General features: G+C 41.4%; 1 protein-coding gene across 1 annotated transcript; it reads right to left on the bottom strand.

Moving 5' to 3' along the window:
- Positions 1–15,028: 15,028 nt before the first annotated feature.
- Positions 15,029–17,959, bottom strand: STIPL1 (GC-rich sequence DNA-binding factor-like protein with Tuftelin interacting domain-containing protein). The gene has a single exon (XM_087375887.1). It carries the CDS (start codon positions 17,802–17,804, stop codon positions 15,258–15,260), a length of 2,547 nt encoding a protein of 848 aa, XP_087232013.1. The 5' UTR covers positions 17,805–17,959; the 3' UTR covers positions 15,029–15,257.
- Positions 17,960–22,109: the final 4,150 nt, after the last annotated feature.

Below are 22,109 nucleotides of genomic sequence, written 5' to 3'. Positions count from 1 at the left end.
AAGTAGATTGCACAAAGAGGGAAGGAATCCAAATCATTACACCAGAAGGTTATAACAAATTTCTCTTGGGTGATGCAAAACCAAAGTGTGGAACATTTCAGTCACTAGGGCTCTTCAAGTGCAACACTCCTGCATGAAAAGAATGTGCAAATCATCCACTGTGATAAATCTCAAATATGGGTGCCAACCATGGTAGAAGAATTACATGTTGGCCATGCACCAAATGATTCCCCAAAGACAAATGCAAAGATACAATGGAAAGAAGAACTCTTTTTTGAAAATCCTCAATGGCCAACTCTCGACATGTTGCAAAAAGGAGAATGATAGGGAATAGACCCATTGCAAAATATGGAACAATTTAAGGATGTATTCCAAGAGCAAGTACAACTTATGCATGAATTGCAAAATGCTTGGCAACATGAACTGACACAACTCACTACGAGTTGAGCAAGATCAAAAGAACAAACTTACTTCATGCCATGCAGAGAAAAACAATGAGATACAAGACCTAAAAGAGGAGCTCAATAGACTCAAACAATGCTAGCATTTGACAGCGGACCAATCTATAGAGTTTGGCAGAGGGAGAGTCAACAATATCAAGATGGCAAGAAGATATTCAACTAAAGATTTGTTCAACTATAAAGATCAAAGAGGATTCCAAAGCATACCACTCAATCATATGGCTACCTAACAATAAGTCAACATGGATCATCAACAAATAAGGCACTCATCCTTCAATAGTAGCAATGAGTATTCAACTCCATACAATCAGATGCAATCCAAACAATGAAGGGAAAAGTCTATCTGAGTACAAAAGAAAGATGTGCACTACTTTGTACCCAATAGATATCAACACTTGGATAGAAGGTTAAAGTGGGCATGGATCCCCAAAAGATGCATTATGAAAGTTGAGAATTCCCCTGCCCCAAGAAAACTTGTAACTTTTGATAGACCGTGCAATATGCTAAAAGACGTATGGGTACCTTGACGACAGTGTACAGAGCTTGCAATGAGTGACAATGACTCTATTACAACAAAAATAGGACACACACTAAGCATGAAGTCATTAGTTGCAGAAGTTTCTCAACATATTAAATAGCTACATCCCATCCTAGCCACAAATGGAATGCTTTCATCACATGAAAAGAATCAAACCCAAGATATTGAAGGTAGAGTGAATACAGATCTACATGCATCACCAAATATAGACAAATCAGTAGAGGCATGCATCATCGAAGGATGGCACACAATCCAACCATCCATCTTACAAAATCAAGAGGTTGCACTTTTGCCAAAAGCATATCTAGGTATGAACTCAAGTGTCACCTCCCCATACTAGTCCATCTTGCCAACATGCCTATTGACTCAATTGCAAGACTAGAAAAGCTTCAGTAAAATCCAAAGGCCAACATGACAAGAAGTTTCTCCATGAAACATGTTCCCAATGATGATCTTGGTCTTTGAAAGAAAGAAGGATAAAAACAAATAAAGAAGTGGCATTAGGTAAAACTCCATTCGGAGACTAAAGCACAACTAATAACATGGTTTCTCATCCATAACCTCAACAAATACAATTTGTAGTTCATATTGGATATTTTCTTTAGGCAGCACAAGACACCCAACAAGCTCCAAGAATGCACTTTCACAGTCCTTAGGTGACAATAGGAAATTGATATGAGCACAACATATGATATTAATGCAAATTAGAACAAAGCCAGAAACACTCATCTCAAGGTTTATGACATGATCAATTCTAAAAATTTAAAAATGGCTCCAAAGCCATACATGTAAGCCCTAAGCCTCAGCGTGTGATAACCACATCCTTTTCTCTCTTAAGCATTCCTCTCAAAAACAATGAATCAAATTCCATGATCCATGATGGCATACATTCTATACAAAAAGAACACATCAAGCAAAAGAGTATGCTTTTGTGAACCAAATTTGATGATGGAGAAGGTACTCAAACACATGGCCTCTCAACATGTACATCTGCATACCATGTACAAGACAAAGATGAGAAATTCCAAGCATTATCAAAAGGAAAAATTACACACACATGCAATCTACAAGAGAAGAGAAACTTTGCACACACTCAACAACAAGGCAATGACTACTTCGAAGACACAATCACATCAAAAGAGTGTACATCAAACCAACCCCAACAACCAACCAACTCCAAGGAAGGAACAAAGTTCAAAATCTTTCCACTCAAAGAAGCAGATACTCAAGGATGGTGGGTAATCAAATCAGTCTAGGGGAAAGTTCACAAACTAGAGGGATAAAGACTAAAAGCCTTCACTCTTTGCGGTATCTTCACAATACCTTCACAACTACCTTCACAAGTACATTCACAAAGTACCTTCACAAGTCAAGGGACTCACATGAATCAATATCTCTCAATGGAATGAAGCTCCCACAATTTGGTGTTCAATGTTCAGTTTCACTTTAGTGTTCATGTGCTTTTTCTCCTTTGTTCCATGCTCACTCATTGTGATAGCATGCTCTAACCTTGAAATCTCCCACCCTCATCCAAGTCTGAGTCCTTGTCCTCGTCCTCCTCCACCCTCTTCTCCTCCTCCTCCTCCTCCCCCCTTCTCCTCTCTCCTCCTCCTCCTCCTCCTCCTCCTCTCCTCCTCCCCCTCCTCCTCCTCCCTCCCTCCTTCTCCTCCTCCTCCTCCTCCTCCTCCTCCCTTTTCCTCCTCCTTCTCCCTTCCTCTTTCCTTGTCCCTCTTCCTCCCTCCTTCTCCTTCATCTCTTTCCTCCTCCCTCTTCCTCCCTCCTTCTCCTTCATCCTCCTCTTTCCTCATCCCTCCTCCTCCTCCCTCCTCCTCTTCCTCCTCCTCCTCCTCCTCCTCCTCCTTCCTCCATCCTCCTCCTCCTCCCTTCTTCCTCCCTTCCTCCTCTTGAACCCTAGTACCTCCTTCTAAACCCTTAACCCCGTGAATTAGTGAAGGAGACTACCTCTCCACTCCTCAACCTTGCAACCCTGTCTCAACCCTGGACTCCTTCTAAACTGTTGAACCCCTAGTTAGCTTCCTCAACCCTATCCTTTTTTTTAAACCCTACTAATCCTTGAACTCCCATGGAGCTGAGAATCTCCACCAATCCATGTGATCATTTCTTCTTCCTCACCTAGCAAATGCTAGACTCCGCTTTCCTTGCTTTAGCCTACACCTCTCACTGGAATATGACCCGAGGACCTATGCTACACTTGTGAACACCTATGCTACAATGAGTGTTGTCACGACTATAGGTGACCAACATCCTCGCACCTTGGAAATGAGAGAAAAAGTGACAACATCACTACCATAGAACTGAAGGCCTTTAAAGAATGGCATGAAAAAGCCAAGAAAATCGTGTATTGATTTTTTGTTAGTGTTTCAAACTCCATTATTTGTGCACATACAAGATGAAGAAACACCTAAGGATGCATGGGATACATTGGTGAAGCTATATAGCAACAATACCAATGCATGGAAGATGCAACTTAAGCAAGAGTTGCACAATGTGCAGAGGAAAAATATCATTACAATGACTATCCCATCAAGGTAAAAGGCCTTGCAGATTCCCTTAGCTCGATTGGAGCACCTATCGATGATGCAAAGTAGGTGTCCATGACCTTGAATGGGTATGGGAAAGATTATGTATAGCTTTAGACATCCATTGGCATCCATAGAACATTTCTAGTTTTTTAAAAGTTGTTGTCTCTTGATGAGTGAAGAGAAAAGGAATGGTTGTTCATAACAATAGGGAGTTCTCAAGAATTTGTGGAATTTATGGTTTTGGAAAATCACCATTAATGTGGTCCATCGGTCTCTATGACTTAGGGTAAATTACCTTTCGCTATGCCATTGTACAAAACCTTTCATCGCCCTATCTACATGATGATGCATAGTTGCTTTGCTGCAACTTTGCACACTTTGTCATTCCACTTTTTATACCAGGTCTTCTCTTTGTATTCAAGTTTTCCACAATAATAGCACTTTGTGTTACTATCTACTTGCTTGTTCCTTTGCCATGAAGCACGTTGTCTTTGACTCTACTTGCCTCTAGAATTACCATGTCCTCTCCATAGGATTATTTTTCTTGTTGTTGCTATTGGTTATACTTTCCTGAGTGGCCACCAAAATGGTCTCTTCCTCTACCTGTGCCTCTAGTTGTATTTGAGTAATATAGCAGACAAGGGGAGGAGCAATGCGCAATTGCCACCCACTGGCTATCCAACATAAAAAATGATCAGATTACAATCGGCTTCGCAAAAGCCCTATTTAGAGGATCTACACTTTTGGAATATCTATAGGTGTGCACCTCCCTCCATCTGCACCAATCCTCAATATATGCCTTATGATCAACTTTGTTAGCAAGATCCAAACTACTTATATAATTTCTCGCTTCTGAAAAAATGGGAAGTCTCCACTTCATCAACACTTTGTAAGAAGATGCATTCTTGGGTCAAATATTAAAGTAAGGTTCCCAACCTGCATTCATCTCCACATGCCATTTTTTGTAGCTCCTCATCACCCTCATCCACAACTACCCACCATCCATTGAAGAAAAGACTCAAAATATTGAGTCAAAGCTTGTTTTCAGTATTAATGGTGGTCCCACTCTCAAACATATGGAGCACCTATATTATAGAGTCTACAAGTTCTATGGAAATCACCTGTGTACTTTTGAAGACATGTTTGGACACAGGATTTTGGTAGTCCTATCACATTTTTTGCCAAAACGATACCTATCTACTCGCTTGCCCAAAATTTGTAGAATAGATGGAAAACAACAACCATATGTACTTCACCTAACAATCCAGACGGTTGGATTGAGTATACGAAGGGGGGCATGCTAACGGCATTGGCATTGATATCTACATCAGAAATATCTTCTTTTTCCTTTCTAAGAATCTATTCTTTGTAAGAATGTCATATTCCACAGAGTAGAAGTGCCATGATGTTGTTCCCATCTCTAGGCCTAGATACAATGGCCATTTAGAGAAAGAAAAAGAATGTACAAGAGAGTGGTTTAATGTTTAGGGTTAGACCATCCCTTCAAAATTTCCATGTATAAAGGTTGACTTTTCAACCTTGGTCTTCATTCTTTCTTGAGATCCAAGCTTCCTCCACTCTTGTCTCCCTTGTGTACTTGGGTGTTGTCTATGCTTGCTTCTCTCTCCCTTCTATGTGTGCCATGACTATGTTTCCCCTTCACCTTCACCGTGCACACATTACACTACTTCTCTCTCTCTCTCTCTCTCTCTCTCTCTCTCCCCCCTTTCTTGTGGACACAAGTTGAGCAAGATCAAGACCAAGAAGTGACACTCTTGTCCATTGGAGGTCGTGGTTGCTCTTCATGAGAGCTATGTGGAGGTGAGCTCTCCACTCGTGCAAGTCTCAAGTCTCCAAACAATAATTGATTCTTAGGCTTTAACAATCAGATAACTCAATTGTATCAATAAAGTGGGTGAACAGATGAAATTGATTGTTAAAGAAACCTTTTGGCAATGCGGCCTCCATAGGACACAATAGCAAGGCTGTGTGTTCCTTCATTTTGGAAAGATTTGTAGGATCAATATCTTTCAAACAAACAAACCCGATGCATGAGAGTAAGTATCAGATAATCTCACAAGAAAATTAATGGCATACTTGCAAGACTCCCAAATAAGTGACATTACCAAGAAAGCAAGCCAAGTCTGTAAACAATATCATACACTGCAGGTGCTAGGAAACCCTTGCTTCTTGATGAGAGAAAGTGCTGCAAAGAACTATAATATATTAGCAAGATGAAATAAATAACTTTGGAAATTATATTTGTAGCTATCTCTACATTATTTAGTGCACATACATGTACAAAGTTAATATGCAAGTCATGACTTTTGAGGCCTTAGAGGTTCTCATTATCTTCCATAAAGAGGTTACAACATGAGACTCCATAGCCAATAGGTGTTTGTATTCTCTTGATTAGTTCCAATACTTTTGCATGTCTTGTTTTGAAAAGACCCATGGAGTTGGTTGATAGCTTCTTGGGTGATTGTCATTCATGTCACCACATGGTTAGTTGTAGTTGTGGCATAGTGAGATTGCCACGTATGTTTGGTTTGGGCTCACATTATGGACCATGTATTCTAGGGTTAGAGATATGGGGTATACCCCTCAATCTTTGTATTGTTGCATCCTATTGGCAAGTAAATGAAGATAGGCTTCATCCTCCACATCTTGTCTCTTCCCCTTTGTGCAATACCAAGATATATTTATCACCTAGAGTCTTCCTCCATCCTTACCAGTAGTTTGGCTGAAGGATGACTACATTAAGCTCATTTCTAGCTTATCACCCCCAAGCAAGCATCCATACCATCTCAGCAAGAAGATGGAGGAGGAGCTTGAGACAAGTTACAAGTAGAAGACCTATTGCGGAGTGGTTTCATGCATCCTAGCAACTCTCCGTATGCAACCCTGATCCTCTTTATCAAGAAAAAAGAAAACACCTACTAGGATGTGTGTGGATTGTAACCACGCACTCAACAAACTGATGGTGACATTAGGAAAAAAGGAAACTCATTTTGGGGCCTTTTAGCCTGGAAGGAAAATAGCCCTCCACCAATCAAAGGAGGGCCAACGTAACGTTGAAAAAATACAAAAAAGGAAGAAAAAAGAAATATTGTCAAGTTTGCATTCAATGAGGATACTTGAGCTACTTTATTATATATGATGCACAATGCAGAATTCGGTACTTCTGACATCACCGGAGTGTCCGGAGCAGGCCAAAACCCCCAGAACGATGTCAAATCGCCTTCTTTAGTACACTTTTTTGCAAGGCTTTTTTGGACTTTTTCGGGCCTCCAGGTGCCCGTTTTTTGTGTTTCAAATGTCGTTTTGAGGGTTTTGGCCCACTTCAAAAGTGTCAATGATGCTAGAAGTATCGAATTCTGCACTATGCATCAGTGGAGTTATGTCATATTTTAGTGTTTTAGAGGAAATAAAAATGAAGAAATTGTGAATTTCTCTCAAGGGCCCAAAATGAGCTCCCTTTTTTCCTAATGAGAGTCGTTTTCCCATGCCACAAATTGATTACATTTTGGAACACTTGAACAGGCCAATATGTTCTCCAAAATTGATCTAAAAGGTGAATACCATCAGATATGGATTCACAAGCCGGATATTCCAAAGGCAGCCTTCCGCACAAAGAAGGCTCAGTACAAGCTTGCTTTATGTTGTTGCCTCATCACTAGTTGATTTGAAGTAGTTGTTGGGGTTAGTCATTCGACATTGCTGTAATTTTAGCTTCTCTTGGAAGTTGGCCTTTCTTTTAGTCAAGGTTGTGGTTAAATGTGCTTTCGTAGTTCTTTGTAGGCAAAATATCGCTCTTCTTTGACTTGGAAGCTTTGAGAGTCAGCACTGAATCTCAGTCGTGACCTTACAAAGGAGATATTAAAATCACTCTCATATGAAACCCTATTGAATTCTCAAATTGAACCTTATGGAAGTAGACCTTACAAAACTCATGCACTAAAATCTTTGATAGAATGCCTACACATGGTGGAATTGTTACTCGAGTCAACCATAATAATGCACTCTAGTTCTCGTCAGTGTCATCATTCCCCTATCACAAATAGGCAAGCATATTTATTTTGTTGTCTCAAAGAAACATAAAATAATGTTTTGTAGACATACAAGTGAAGCTCTTAAGTGCATATCCACATCAAACTGGTGTCCTATTGAAGATGTCTTCATTTGTCATGTGCAAAATAGCTCAACCATCTATCCAAATGATTTTACATTCTGACATTTAATCAAAATCATTGGATTTTCATTAGTTACTAGACCACTGACTCATGATGCCTAGGTGTTGGACATCACCCAAGCATGTTGTATCCTCTAAATCCTTCGCTTGCAAATTCTCATATTTTGAAGGAACATCATTCAAGACCTTGCAAGTGTAAATTCTCTAGGCTCAAAGGAGCTCTCTCTAATGGTGCATTTCCACTCATGCCTATGCCCACGATTGCATTCTGTGTGAATTGTACATCTCATCTTTGCAGAAGCACGAGATGAGGTCAATGTGGCACTTGGGCTTAAGCATGCTATACTGGCACTATGATTTAAACACGTTCTATTTTTTATGGTGGTGATGGTGAGCTTGAAAGTGTGGGTGTAGGTAACTAACAGGAAGAGGGTGAGTCATGAACGGGAGAAGATGGTCCAAAAGTGAAAAAGAAATCTGGATGTGCAGTGAGTAGCACAAACAAACTTGGAAACGGAGATATAAATATGGGGTAGGAGGGATGTCATAGATGTGATGGAGGACATGCAACAAATGGGGGAACACATGGTTGGTTCGGATGTGATAGAGGATGTCTCATGCCTCTTTGAGAATTGAGGACATTGTATGAAACAAAGGACATGATAATTGTGGTGGGTGCATTTGTGGAGGATATGGGTGCACTTGTGGTTGTGGTGGAACCTATTGTGTTCCACCTTTTGTAGACATCAATGTGTCTGATCATCGTGAGGAGGGTTTCTTCATGTAATCAACCCTTGCCTGAATGTCTGAATCTTCCCACTTTGTATCACAAGAGGATATGTCTTGATCTATTTGACCAAGAAATCATCGACTCTTGAGTGCAAAGTGGTGCAAGTACTTTTCTCCGGATTCACTAGGGAAGATGTTTAGGAACCGTTTTCTTAGGGTCCTCAGTCCATGCTTCACCATGGTTTCAACAAGATTTTGCATGCGGCATTCACCATTGTTGAAAGCAATCTTGATGATGCCTTGATCGACAATCATTAAGAAGTGCCATTTTTATTCTTCAAAACCTTTTTTTGATGTCAAGCGACCTGACAGTAAGAATACTAGAATGTAATATTCATAGTTAAGACATAATATCAACATCTATCAAATAAAAAGCTAACGATAATATGAAGACATACATGACAATCTTTAATTTGTATATGTTTTTAGATATTATTTTTTCGATAAGTCCTACCAATTGATTGTCGATATATTGTCTGTCCTACCCTACCTTACATGCATGTGAAAATAATGATGTTTATCTTTAAAAAAAGATAAAACTATTATCTGTGGTTGTACTAGGACAAGTGTCAATAACATGGTCGCAACACATAACCTTTCCTTAAAGGCTATGTGTCAACCAATGGGTACAATGTAGATAATCTAATCTATGTCCCATAGTTGTAACACATTACCACAACCAAGGTGAAGTGTCAACTTGGGATCACAATGCTACGGTCTCTCAAAGTTGTTAATACATTGTCTCAATTTATTACTAAGTGCCAACTTAAAGTAGTAACTACACACGATGCTACAATGTCATAGTTGCCACACACGATCCAAATTATGATAGAGTGTCAATTGGGACAAACAAACTTGAATACATAACACATTTACTGCACAATGTGTCAAACTTGTAGCACACTATCCAAAATGATATAGAGTGTTCTTTTAAAAAGAGATGGTATAGATTGTTAAGTATGACTATGATGAAGCTGTACACATTATTTTCAAATTCCATTCAATGCCAGCTATGACATTCACACATGCGAGCAATTTCATAATTTCACAAACTCAGACTATAATACACTACTCTTGAAAGAGTCAAATGTCAGCCTAAGTCTTAACCAGCTTGAAAAGAAAAACTCTAAACTCTTATAAACTTTAACTCAAACTATAACACACAACTTTCAAGAGAGTTGAGTGCAAACTTAGATCTTAAAGAACTCAAAACACAAATGTTATTTAACATTAAAGAACTATGGAAACACATTCACCATTTAACTCAAACTATACAACACACAAGACTGGAGATAGTTGAGTATTGGACCGAGTACTTAAAAACTTAAAACACAATTAACATTGGACATAAAAACTTATGCAAACACATCTAAAATTCAACTTAGACTGCAACACACAACTCGAGACAAAGTTGAGCGCCAGTTGGAGATTTTTAAAAAAGGTAAAAAAGCTATAGAAACTTACCCAAGAAAGGCAAAAATAGCAGTATTTGCAAGGGAGGGCGTGTATGCTAAGTGAGCTCTAGCGCTGGAGGGCAAAATTTGTAAGATTAATGAAAACGGATGGGTTTTGCACTTATATAAGCTATGCTTTATTCGTACAAATAAATATGATTTATAGAGCTTATTCGTCCGAATACAGCTTACTCATATGAATAAAGCTATTTGTATGAATAAACTAGCAAAATTCGTTGGACTCATTTTAAATCATAGAATACACAATTTTTTGCATTTTTTTAAATTAAAAAAACTCATTGAATTAGTGCAACTTAGATAATGAACTATATTTCACCACTTGTTACGCACATTGAAGCAAGTGAATTAGTCATAAAGTTTGGGTTTTTACGAAAGCCTTATATTATTGATGGCACATTTTTTCATTGTCACAATAGATTTAAAAGAAGCACAATGCAACAATTTATAGTACATCCTTCAACATAAACACATATAGCCTGTCATGAATTAAAAATATTGGTCTTATGCATTATTGTTTGGGCATAGAATTTTGGAGAATGCAAAAAGTTGGTTCATGAGTCAATATAAATATGTAGATATGCAAGATTACACCTACACCACAAGAAAATGCTACAATAATGATAGATACTCTAAGCAACTTATGGGTTCATTTATCTATCTTACAATCACTTGGCTAGATATTTGTTATTGAAGCAACAATCACGCTCAATTTATGTGAAATCCAAAACAAGCACTAGGCTAGATATTTGTAATGCAGTCAACACTCAATTTATGTCTCAACACTCAATTTATGTCAATTCCAAAACAAGCATATTGGAAAGTAGCAAAAAGAGCATTGAGATACATAAAAGGCACAAAAGACTATGGCATAGAATACGAAGGAAGTCATACAAGACTACAAGGATATTCTAATAATGATTATGCCAATGACCATGAAACAAGAAGATCAACACAGTGATATGCAATTTTCTTAGCCCAAGGTGCTATCTCTTCACTATCCAACAATCAAGCTTTCATTTATTTGTCCTCAATAGAAGCAACATATAAAGCTCTCACAACGAGAGCATGTGAAGTTGTATGGCTTAGAAGAATCTTGCTACTTTGGTGAGACAAAGCCAATTACTATATAGTAGGACAAAGCAAATTTTCATATGTGAAAGGGATATATCACACTATAAAGCTATGCAAGCAAATATAATGTTGCTAACATTTTTACCACACAACTGAGAAAAGTCTATTCAAAAAGCATCAAAGAAACTCTTGATTTGACTCAAGGAAAGGGCATTCCCATTAAGGGGATGTGAAAGAGTAGTATGGTCGATCTTGCAGGAAGATGGAGGATTTCAATGGCAAGTCTTGCAAGAGCTCTTGCATCATTCCTTGTTAAAGGAACTTTTCGAGCATGTACACGGCTCCTTGATTTTAGAAATTTGACTACAATACAGTTTAGCCCCCTGCACACTCTCCCAGCATCTTGTTATCTATATGTGACTGTCTGCATCGTATAAAATTGTGAGTTATGTCTAGTCCTTGCAAAAGGCAACAACATCAACTGCATGGTGTAAGCTCATGGTGTACAACAATGGAAAGTGATCACTGAAACTTTAAGTAACCAATGCATCAAATTTTATGTAGATGTGTGAAGTTCTGTAACAAGGAAACTCACACAAAATACTCACAGGCGTAATTAGTTATACATAGGTTCAGTAATATGTGCACAATACTCACATGTTGAGTCTTGTAATAACAAGGAAACTCACACATGTGATTAGTCATATGTGCATGATAAAATCAGCTGAAAAAGAAGGAAACGTGGTACCAAAAAGTGCCAGCATGTTACAATATTTTACAAATGTCTAATTTCCTGTAAACTCCCCAATTTCAATAGAAAACCACATGAATTGCTATAGTGGGCACAAATCTTTAAATTTTCAACTGAAAATTGTCGTTTATTTCTCATAATTGCTAAATTTGGTTTGTTGCAATTGCATCGGATCTGGTAAGCAAGGTTGTTCTGTGCCCATAATTGAATGTTGATTGCATAGACATGAAACCCTAGTTTCAGGGTTGAATGGCGAATTCTAGTAGAGAATAGCGCCAATTTCAACCACAACCTCACCTTTAAAAATTAAAGCTTGATTCATTCTTTTCTCTAACCCTTAAGCACAACCTTGCAAAGCATTTTGAATTCTGACATCAGCAAACCATTAATATATCCAAACAGCCAGAAATCTGAAATTAGGAAGAATCCACCCCATATTAATCAATTAGCAAAAGCTGTGGTCAGCTTAGGAACATTCATTCAAGCATACCTACCAAGCTTGGCAACCATCTGACATCAATATCCAAATGGGCCTATTCCTGGCCCAATATGCATATGCTTAACCCCAACAAGCTTGACACTTCAGCCTCCATGGAATGACTCATGGCACTCCTATGCCTTAGAGCACTCTTTGGCAACAGATTCTTGCACGCAGATAGGGAAAGGTCTTACTCGAATTTTCATAACATTTTGTGAAACGCACAATTTTCCATTTACTTTAGAGGCCTGTACCAACTGTCACAATAGCAGCACTCTACAACATAGCATCCTTACTTTAGTAGCTACTGAAGACTTTCCATTGCTGAATATCAAAAAGAACATTTTGGTACAACAGGAATGTGAAAGGGAGCAACAAACCAGAAAAATGCAAATTTCATGGGATCGCATGCACATGATAATGTAATTTACAGGTACAATGATGACAAGGTTGGGCTGATGAGCTCGAAAACTTATGGGACTAAGGCCTCATGGCAGCCTCTTGAAACCCTGAACCATATGCTTGATTACTCCAGGCACGAAGCCCCAAAATCAACAAATGAATCCATACTGAGCCCTAACCACCTATACCATTAGCTTGGATATACAGACTAATGTAACCTCTGTTACACAAGATCAACAATTTCCAGATAAGCCATAGCACACCGTAATTAGCGTCTGGTTGTTTAATTGTGTAAAACTATGTACCTTGACCATTGCCAAGGGTCAAGGTACATGTTGACTAGAAACAGCCTTAGACTTCATTGTATTGGAAGACACAAGAAACCCCCAAGACAAATAGTCTCCACGCAAGCCAGTTGGCATTAGTCAAGGTACATGTTAACTAGAAACGGCCATAGACTTTCTTGTATTGGTAGACACAAGAAATCCCCAAGACAAATAGTCTACACGCAAGCCAGTTGGCATAAGAGACCTCGCACCTGTGAGCCCCCAAATGAGGGACATGGGGGAGTTAGACCAGCAGCATGGTTGGACTCAAAAGGAAGCCACGTGGGCAGATGTGAAAGACAGATCTGAAAGAGAGAAAAGGGCTGCCACATGGGCAGCATCTGAAGGCCATTGGCAGGCCCAACATGGTGGGCTTTGTAGGGCTGCCAATAGAGCTTGGAGTAAGCAGTTCAGAGGGAGAAGTGACTAGTCGTGGCAGGACAGTATGGAGTGTCAACAGTATGCATTTGGCAGTGGCAGGGACAGTTGACTGCAAAAGCTCGGTCGACTGGTACAGCATGATACTGCAGATACATTGGGTTAGTACAGGGCCTCAGAATCCTGCAGATCGTTTTTTGCAGGTCCAGAAGATTGCAGACGGACGAAGGAAGGGTCCCAGCAACAGGTACCTGGACCAGGGCCTTAAATAGGTCCATGTGCACGTTGGATGACCAAAGTAAGGGCAGACTGGGTCAGCCCAGTCTAAGGTTGGCTGACACAGACTGGTGGGTCAGGTCAGAGGACTACAAGCCCTAGAAATGGGCCCTAGGAGAGAGCAGTCATTTATTCATGTGGTGCCTCACTATTGGCTGTACAACAGAGGAGCAAGAAGGCCAAGACTCAACATCATTCTGTGCCTTGTTCATGTGCTGCATCCCTCAGAGTAGCAGGAAGGCCCAAAGAAGGTGTACAGTGTCTCACCATTGGCTGCTTTGCTTTGTGTAAGCCCCTGAACCTCACATGGCCCACCTATAAACCCCCTAATGAGGACATGGAGGAGCTAGACCAGCAGCATGGTTGCCACATGGGCAGATGTGAAAGCTGCCATGGGGGCAGAGCTGAAAGAGGGTTGCCACATGAGCAGCATTTGAAGGCTCATGGAAGGCCCGAGTGGTGGCATTAAGGGCCCATGTGTATCGCTGCAGACAGAGCTTGGAATGAGCAGTTCAGAGGAAGAACTGGTCAGCAGATCGGCAGAGTGAAGGAATCAGCCATGGCAGATGGATAGGACAGACTGTCAATCACACATGCATGATCGGCAGTTGCAGGGACAGTGGACAGCAAAAGCTTGGTTGACTGGTGCAGCTACGTAGGGCTGGCACAGGGCCTGAGAAGACTGCAGGTAATTTGTTGCAGGTCCAGAAGGTTGCCGATGGGCTGGGCAGCTCCCACCAACAGCCACCCGCACCAGGGTCTTAAATAGGTCCATGCACAGGCCAGCAGCCCAGAGGAAGGGCAGACAGGGTGGCCAAGTCTAAGGTTGGCTGACAGACTGGTCCGCCGGTTTTGTAGCAGGTCGGCTAGGTCCTGTTCTGCCTCACAATTAGCTGCATAACAGAGCAGCTAGGAGGCCAAGAATAAAGCTCATTATGTGCCTTGTTCGTGTGCTGCATCCAGGGCAGCAGGAAGGCCAGAAGGTGGTGTATAGTGTCTCATCATTGGCTGCTTTGCAGAGCAGCAAGGAGACCTGTTTGTGCAGTATCTGAGCAGTCCTCTGAAGCTCCATTGGAGGACGCAGGCTGACAGATGTTTTGAAGGTGCCCAGGAGGAGGTAGAAGACAGTTCTGAGGTGCCAGGGATCCACATCTATGCAGCACCCTATCTACTAAATGGTGGCACACTGAGCACACCTTTTGCATCATGTTTTGTCCATCTTTGGAGCAATTTACAATTCATGCTTAACTGTTTTAATCTACTGTGAATTGTTCAATATATGTGTTTCTATTTACCTCTATCTACTTGTGTGCACGATGGAAAGGAGCAAGATTTGAATTTAGCACTGTGTGTTTCCTGGGCTACATTTACATACATTCTTCTGCTGGCAGGGTTTTGGCTACAGCAAGGAACCTCCTTTCTGTTTTCTAACAGACTGTGGATGAGCATTTGCCTTTTTAACAAAGACAGGACAATTACCACGCTGCACACAAAATCACAACTTACAGGTTTGGCAAATACAATCATGAATATGTTTCCAGAGTCCTTAAATTCAAGCCTTTGGATTCAAAACCTTACTATTTCCATCGGCTTGACTGTGCTCGGAGCATTTCTAAAAGCTGTTCCAAAGACACTGACATCCATCTATCCCCTGTCTGAGCATATATTCTTTGTTGTGCATTATCAATGCATACACTTATAGATCCAAAGCCATACACCTGCAGACCCTCATGATTACGTCCAACCTTGGGAAGAAACTGTACATCATTTTGCTCAGCAAAAGATTCTACTACTTCTTTCAAGCTCATCTCTGCTGCTCCACCTCCATTTTCACGTGGAACACCACCATAAACTGAAGCCTGCTGTTGAGCATAGGCAGCTGCAGCAGCTTGCTGCTGGGTCTCAAATTGCCGTTTCTCAGTTACTCTAAGATAGCTTACATTCTCCCTAGCTCCCGGCTGCACAACAGGCATACCCTCAACAGCCTGATCCATCATGTCCAGAGCAACTTGCAACTGACGCCTTATCCTTTCATTTGCCAACAATTCAGGGGTCAGCAGAGATTTCCAGCCCAAATACCACTGTGTAACTTCCTCAAAGTTTGGATTAGACATAAGCCACTGATAAAGAACTTGGTGCCACTTAGGGAAAAATGCTACATCCAGCATGTTGGCAATGTGTTGAACAGGAATTGCCATTGCCCATGCCATGACCCAATTGAACTGATCCAAATGCTGAGCTTGGGGGTTTATCACCAATTCTTGCAAGGCACCCATCAGTTTTGGAACAATTGATCGTACTAACAGCTGCTCCCAACTGCCCGGATCAAAAACAACTTGCCAAGGAGACAATAATGCATAGGCTGAGCCATCACTGGGATGCCAGGCTCGTAATGCATCTCCCAACTTGAACCGAATAGGATGGTAGAGAGGCTCCATTCGCGATCCCAACATAGGGAGCCACGGATGCAGCCATGCATGGATGGGAACTGTTTCTTGTCTAGGGTCCCAAGAATCCACAGCAGCTGTGAGTTTTGGCATAACCAAATGCTCCAGAATGCTCTGAAGCACGGATACTGGAAGTAATTTCTCCCAAGTTTCCAAAAATCTTAACATGGGCTCTGGATCCCGAGGTTCCCAAGAATTTGTGGCTGCAAACCGTAGGGCAGGAAACACAGCCTCCATCACTAGCTGTACATAAGGTGAATTTCCAAAGCCACCATACGCGTTCACATCAGGAAATACTGAATAATCCATGGGTTCATCTCCTTGCAACAGACCTCTCCACAATCCCATCATATCAGTTCCATGACGCGGTTGGAGCAATGGTTCCCACCCCTGAAATATTCTGACCATCATAGGTAGTGCAAATGACAAAGCAATTGACGAGAGATTATGCAACTTGTAATCCTCCCTATAGTCCTCCTGCAGAGTACTGAACGCAACTGCAAGAACCTCCAAGCTCATGCCACCTGCTGCTACCTTTCGCTGCACTGCTTCAATCTCCCCCATTATCACCTCTAGTGATTCTATTTGTCGTTTCTGCCGGTCCACTTCACTTTGGAGTCGCTCCCTTTCTTTCTCAAAGATCACCACGGACTCTTTCTCATGCCTCAACTTTTTATCATATGTTTGTATGTCTGCCTCCACCAGGTCTACAATCAACCTAACATTATGCTGAAGCTCTGGCATCGGAACTTCCTCATCAATGTCCGTTTGCTCTGCATTTAGATGCTCAAGGTTTGTGAGTACCCTGACTTGTGGCCCCCTCATATCCAATATGGTCTGCACAACTTCAACAGCCTGCTCATTCTTTTGAACCAGAAGATCGTCTGCCGTTCTATAGTCTTTCTTCTTTCCTCGATGCTTTTTATGCCAAAGTTTTTCCTTAGGCTTCACTTCTTTGTTCCTATCTTCCGACTCTTCAGTGCCGGGAGGCCCTGGCAATCCTACGGTGGCCTCTTTAAAATCATTGAAACCCATACCCATATTTTTTGGTCTCAACTTAGCCTCGATTGGAACTGCAATGCCCTGCTCATTTTTCCCTAGTCCTCCCCCCTTGTAGCCCATCTTTTCCAGTAATTTCAGCCCGATTCCCTTTGTATGTTTCTCAAATTCAGCGACTTCTGGACCAATGGCTGATAAAGAAGCCTTGGCTTTCGTGGCTGTCAGCTTGGCCTTCTCTCTTTCCCGCTCCCTTCGTTCTGCGGCCTCCTGAATCCGCTTCCCGAACGCTGAAGGAAGAAGGTCCTCTTCCTCAACGTCATTCACAGTAGGGCCTTTGAACCCTAACCCAGAAGTGCCAGATCCCAAACCAGGCTTATAACCCTCCGCAACATCCTCTTCAGTTTTTCTATCAATCTCCTCAGAAGGCCTCACAGTTCCCGTAGAGACAAAACTTAGAGGTTTAGACAGGTCCGCTTTCTTAAGAACATCGCGTCGCTTTTTCCGGGAGTGCTCCTCGGCATCAGAATCACTTTCCTCGAAGACGCCGTAGAGGGCCTCGTCCCGGGTCTGATTTCGTTTCTCCTTACGTTTTTTGAAGAAGAACTCCCCGTTGATCCACTGCCCACCAACGTAATCGTTCTCCATGTTGAAGCGCTCCATGTGCTGGTATTCGTCCATGGCTGGTAAGTCAATTCTTGCAGCAAGAGCGAAGCTCTTGAATTCAGGAGCTACGGCAGGACAGAATCAAGTAGGAAATAGCTTTTTTTTTTGCCCATTTTAACGAGTCGAGGAGGGGAGATTAGACTTTTTGGCCCCTGCTAAAAGTATGTTGCTTTTTGGCCCTGCAAGGGTTGGGACTTGCCTTGGGAAAAGTTGGCTTTTGTGTGTATGTTGGAACCCCACGGTTAGGTTATGGTTACTGGGATGGTTAGGTTTCTGTGTTAGGGTTTTAGATGTGTATGTTTGTCTGTTGTTCCTATCTTACCTCTGCTCACGTCTCTTCTACTACGAGCACTGACTTCTCCTGTGCTGCGAGGTTTTACATGTTTCTTTCATGCGACGCTTCAGCTCTGCCCTGTTGCGAATCATTATCTCTTCTTTGTTGTGCGGCGTCTGCTACCGTTCGCGGTGCTTCTTCAGCTCTGCCATGCTGCGAGTTGATCGGGCGTGCAGAATCTGTGAAGGACTTGGTCTTCGATTTTGTCGAGATGGTGCACAGTTTTGCCCGGTTCTTTCGGTTAGATGTAACTTCATGTTATTGCAGTTGCACAAGTAGTGGTTGACCATAGATTTCTTATTCTCATGAGAGAGAGAGAGAGAGAGAGCTCACTAGATGCCATGAGATGCATGACAATCATGGTTTTCATACATGCTAAGCTAGCATGATGATAAAGGCAAGTTGTCCCAGTGGAGGCACCTTGATTACAACCTCACATTGCGAGACCACATTGCAATGCCTTTACATGAAACCAAGAAAGCATGGCATAGGGTGATAGAGGTAGATGTTAGACATGCTCTAGAAATATCAAAGCTTCAAAGTTCCTAGTTTAGATTGATCGCATTCTCTTTCTCCACATGGGGCATATGATCAAGCTGTATTTCAATTTTTGGTCTAAAAGGCCTTTCACAAATGTTAACTCTCTCTCTCTCTCTCTCTCTCTCTCTCTCTCTCTCTCTCTTGGTGGTTAAGGCTCTGGTTCTTGTTGTTGGGTGTTGTGTGTTCGATCCTCCGGGATCGACGTCGGATGAGTTAGAACTGGCTCCTTGGGATTGTTCCTACGATGTTAAAAAAACTATCTATCCTGGTGTATAAGCCATCCTTCCCCATCAAGTTTAGTAAAACCCGCGTGGGTCTTGGTGGTTAAGGCTCTGGTTCTTGTCGTTGGGTGTTGTGTGTTCGATCCTCCGGGATCGACGTCGGATGAGTCAGAACTGGCTCCTTGGGATTGTTCCTACGACGTTAAAAAAACTATCTATCTTGGTGTATAAGCCATCCTTCCCCATCAAGTTTAGTAAAACCCGCGTGCGTCTTGGTGGTTAAGGCTCTGGTTCTTGTCGTTGGGTGTTGTGTGTTCGATCCTCCGGGATCGACGTCGGAGGAGTCAGAACTGGCTCCTTGGGATTGTTCCTACGACGTTAAAAAAACTATCTATCCTAGTGTATAAGCCATCCTTCCCCATCAAGTTTAGTAAAACCCGCGTGGGTCTTGGTGGTTAAGGCTCTGGCTCTTGTCGTTGGGTGTTGTGTGTTCGATCCTCCGGGATCGACGTCGGATGAGTCAGAACTGGCTCCTTGGGATTGTTCCTACGACGTTAAAAAAACTATCTATCCTGGTGTATAAGCCATCCTTCCCCATCAAGTTTAGTAAAACCCGCGTGGGTCTTGGTGGTTAAGGCTCTGGTTCTTGTCGTTGGGTGTTGTGTGTTCGATCCTCCGGGATCGACGTTGGATGAGTCAGAACTGGCTCCTTGGGATTGTTCCTACGACGTTAAAAAAACTATCTATTCTGGTGTATAAGCCATCCTTCCCCATCAAGTTTAGTAAAACCTGCGTGGGTCTTGGTGGTTAAGGCTCTGATTCTTATCGTTGGGTGTTGTGTGTTCGATCCTCCGGGATCGACGTCGGATGAGTCAGAACTGGCTCCTTGGGATTGTTCCTACGACATTAAAAAAACTATCTATCTATCTATCTATCTCTCTCTCTCTCTCAAGTCATCTTGCAAAAAAGCATATATATGGTTTAGTCTAAAACTTTGGTGTTTTGCTTGATATAGATGATAAATAGGTTTGTTTAAAAACATTTGGAATATACAATAGGCATTGCATTTGCGTGATCATGATGATGATCAATGGGCATGAATATACAAAATGCCCACACATTAGTCACTCCACCCAATTTGATATCAACAAAATGGATAGTAATGCATGAAATATTGCATGTATTTGAAATGTTCATTATTGTAATAATATTATTTGGAACCATAAATGATGGCTTTAAGGTGTGAGAAGAGAAAAAAGATTAATCAACACACGTAGCCCATTAAAAAAGGAATAGGAGAGAGAGAGAGAGAGACAAAGAGAGACACAGACAGAGAAACAGAGAGAGAGATCTTTAGAAGGCCTCACAAGCCTATGAGGCAAAGTACAATCCCAAAAGTAACTCATACAAGCCACTTCACATTGGCTCAAGGGGTCAGGCGCTTCCAAGCTATACTAAAAGGGAGGAAGATGGTCCATCTAAATACCTTAATTGGAAAACCATCTAGGTATTCGTGCATACCAGGCCATGCTAACCCTACTCTTAGCTAGTCGTATATGACTCTAATGCCAACCTTGGTAGTCTCTACTTAGGTAAAGCCCAAACCTTGTGAAGATAAGTGATAAGATCAATCTGGAGTGTTGTATGGTAAAATCTACCTCACAATTTGGTGGGGGACTGAGGGCTTACTTCGAATCATCTTAAATCCATAATCACCTGTAGCGCCAAAAATCACAACCACTTAGTTGCTCATAGGTCACCCCTTAGAAGGGTGCTACTTACATGGTTGTTAGTCTTAAAAGTATGTCAAATAGACATCCCTTTGTCATTGGGTCCTAGAAGTGTGCCTAAAAGCCCCACCACTCTAGTTGAGCTAGAGCTCCCTATCCTTGTGTAAGTCGTGCCCTAGCTATGTGGGCCATTGTGAAGACTAGCCCCGCAAAGATTGCTCCTAGATAGGTGTATGATTGCACAATCTCCATTGGCTTCCCTCCATAAATAGTGTGGAGCATTAAAACTTTATTGAGGGTAAACATTGTGAGTTTCTAGATTGACTCTTCTGATGACCAAATTTTATATTTCAATTGAGCACTTGGCCTTAAATCTATGAACATTTCTTTGAAGCAACATGGGGTGTCTTCTTCACTTTCCTCTTCCATGTCATTAGTCAACCAAGAAATCTCCAAACGGGGGTGTTTGCAAATCAACTAACTTATTTTCTTCTTTCCACCATAAACAAAAGTCACCATGACTAGATAATCATTACATATAGTGTAGGAAGATTCTTTACCAATGGTCCCTACTCCATTTTAACTTTCTTGCCCTAGCTAACAAATTCATCCTCAAATCATGATAGCTACACAAAAATTCTTGATGTAAGGCAATAAAGACAAATGCATCTTGGGCGGTGAACTTAGGCATGTCATGTCCATAGACGAAAACGGGATGCTTGGTATTGTATTACCAAAATAAAATTAACCTTACATATATATCCAATCTTGGAAGTCTCCCATGAGTAGCAGTGTGTGCTCAAAGTGAGAATCCACATGGTGTCTCTTTCTCTAGCTCCCTCAACCCACTTTGATTACGAAACATGGCAATCAATATTTTTTGCACAAATAGAGACAAAAGAGTGTCTATATTGGCCTTGTTTAGGGCATTCTTAATCCACTTTATTGACCATTTGTATATGTCATTGCATGTCTCCCCCACTAAATTGTATTTGGATGAAATTCTACCTTCCATATTTTTATAAAATTCAAAATTTCTTTTTGTAGTGCTTTCATTTTCTAAAATACACCTCATCCTCATTCAAATCCTCAAGACACAAAGTAAGTCAATAGGGGCTCCCATGTTTCATCAGCATTTCATTAAGCAATTGCAAGAGGGAAAACAAGAGCAAAAAATAAACCTCCTTGATAGAAATGGAAAGATGGAGGATGGTGATGGTGATGGAGCTGATGGTGATGGTGATGGGAATGCCTATCTTCATCATACTCTCTCTCATCTTGAACCTAAACTACATACAAAAATTGTATGTGATCTGGGACTTGAAGGAAAGCTCTCAGGTTGGAATAACCTACTCATTGATGACTCTAAGTTCCCTCCCCTGACGCCTAAGAAAGACAAACAAAGCCTTTTCGCTAGTGAGTTTCAAACCTCACATGCAGGGCTTCGTTATTTCATGACAGAGAATCTCTCTTCGTCAGCCCAAGTCACTTTCTA

Source organism: Dipteris shenzhenensis, chromosome 6 (genome assembly GCF_047967505.1).
Source record: "Dipteris shenzhenensis isolate YYH24624 ecotype China chromosome 6, Dip_SZ_1.0, whole genome shotgun sequence".
NCBI lineage: Eukaryota > Viridiplantae > Streptophyta > Polypodiopsida > Gleicheniales > Dipteridaceae > Dipteris > Dipteris shenzhenensis.
Note: the sequence above shows the minus strand (reverse complement) of the source record. Positions and strands in the feature narration are given on the sequence as shown.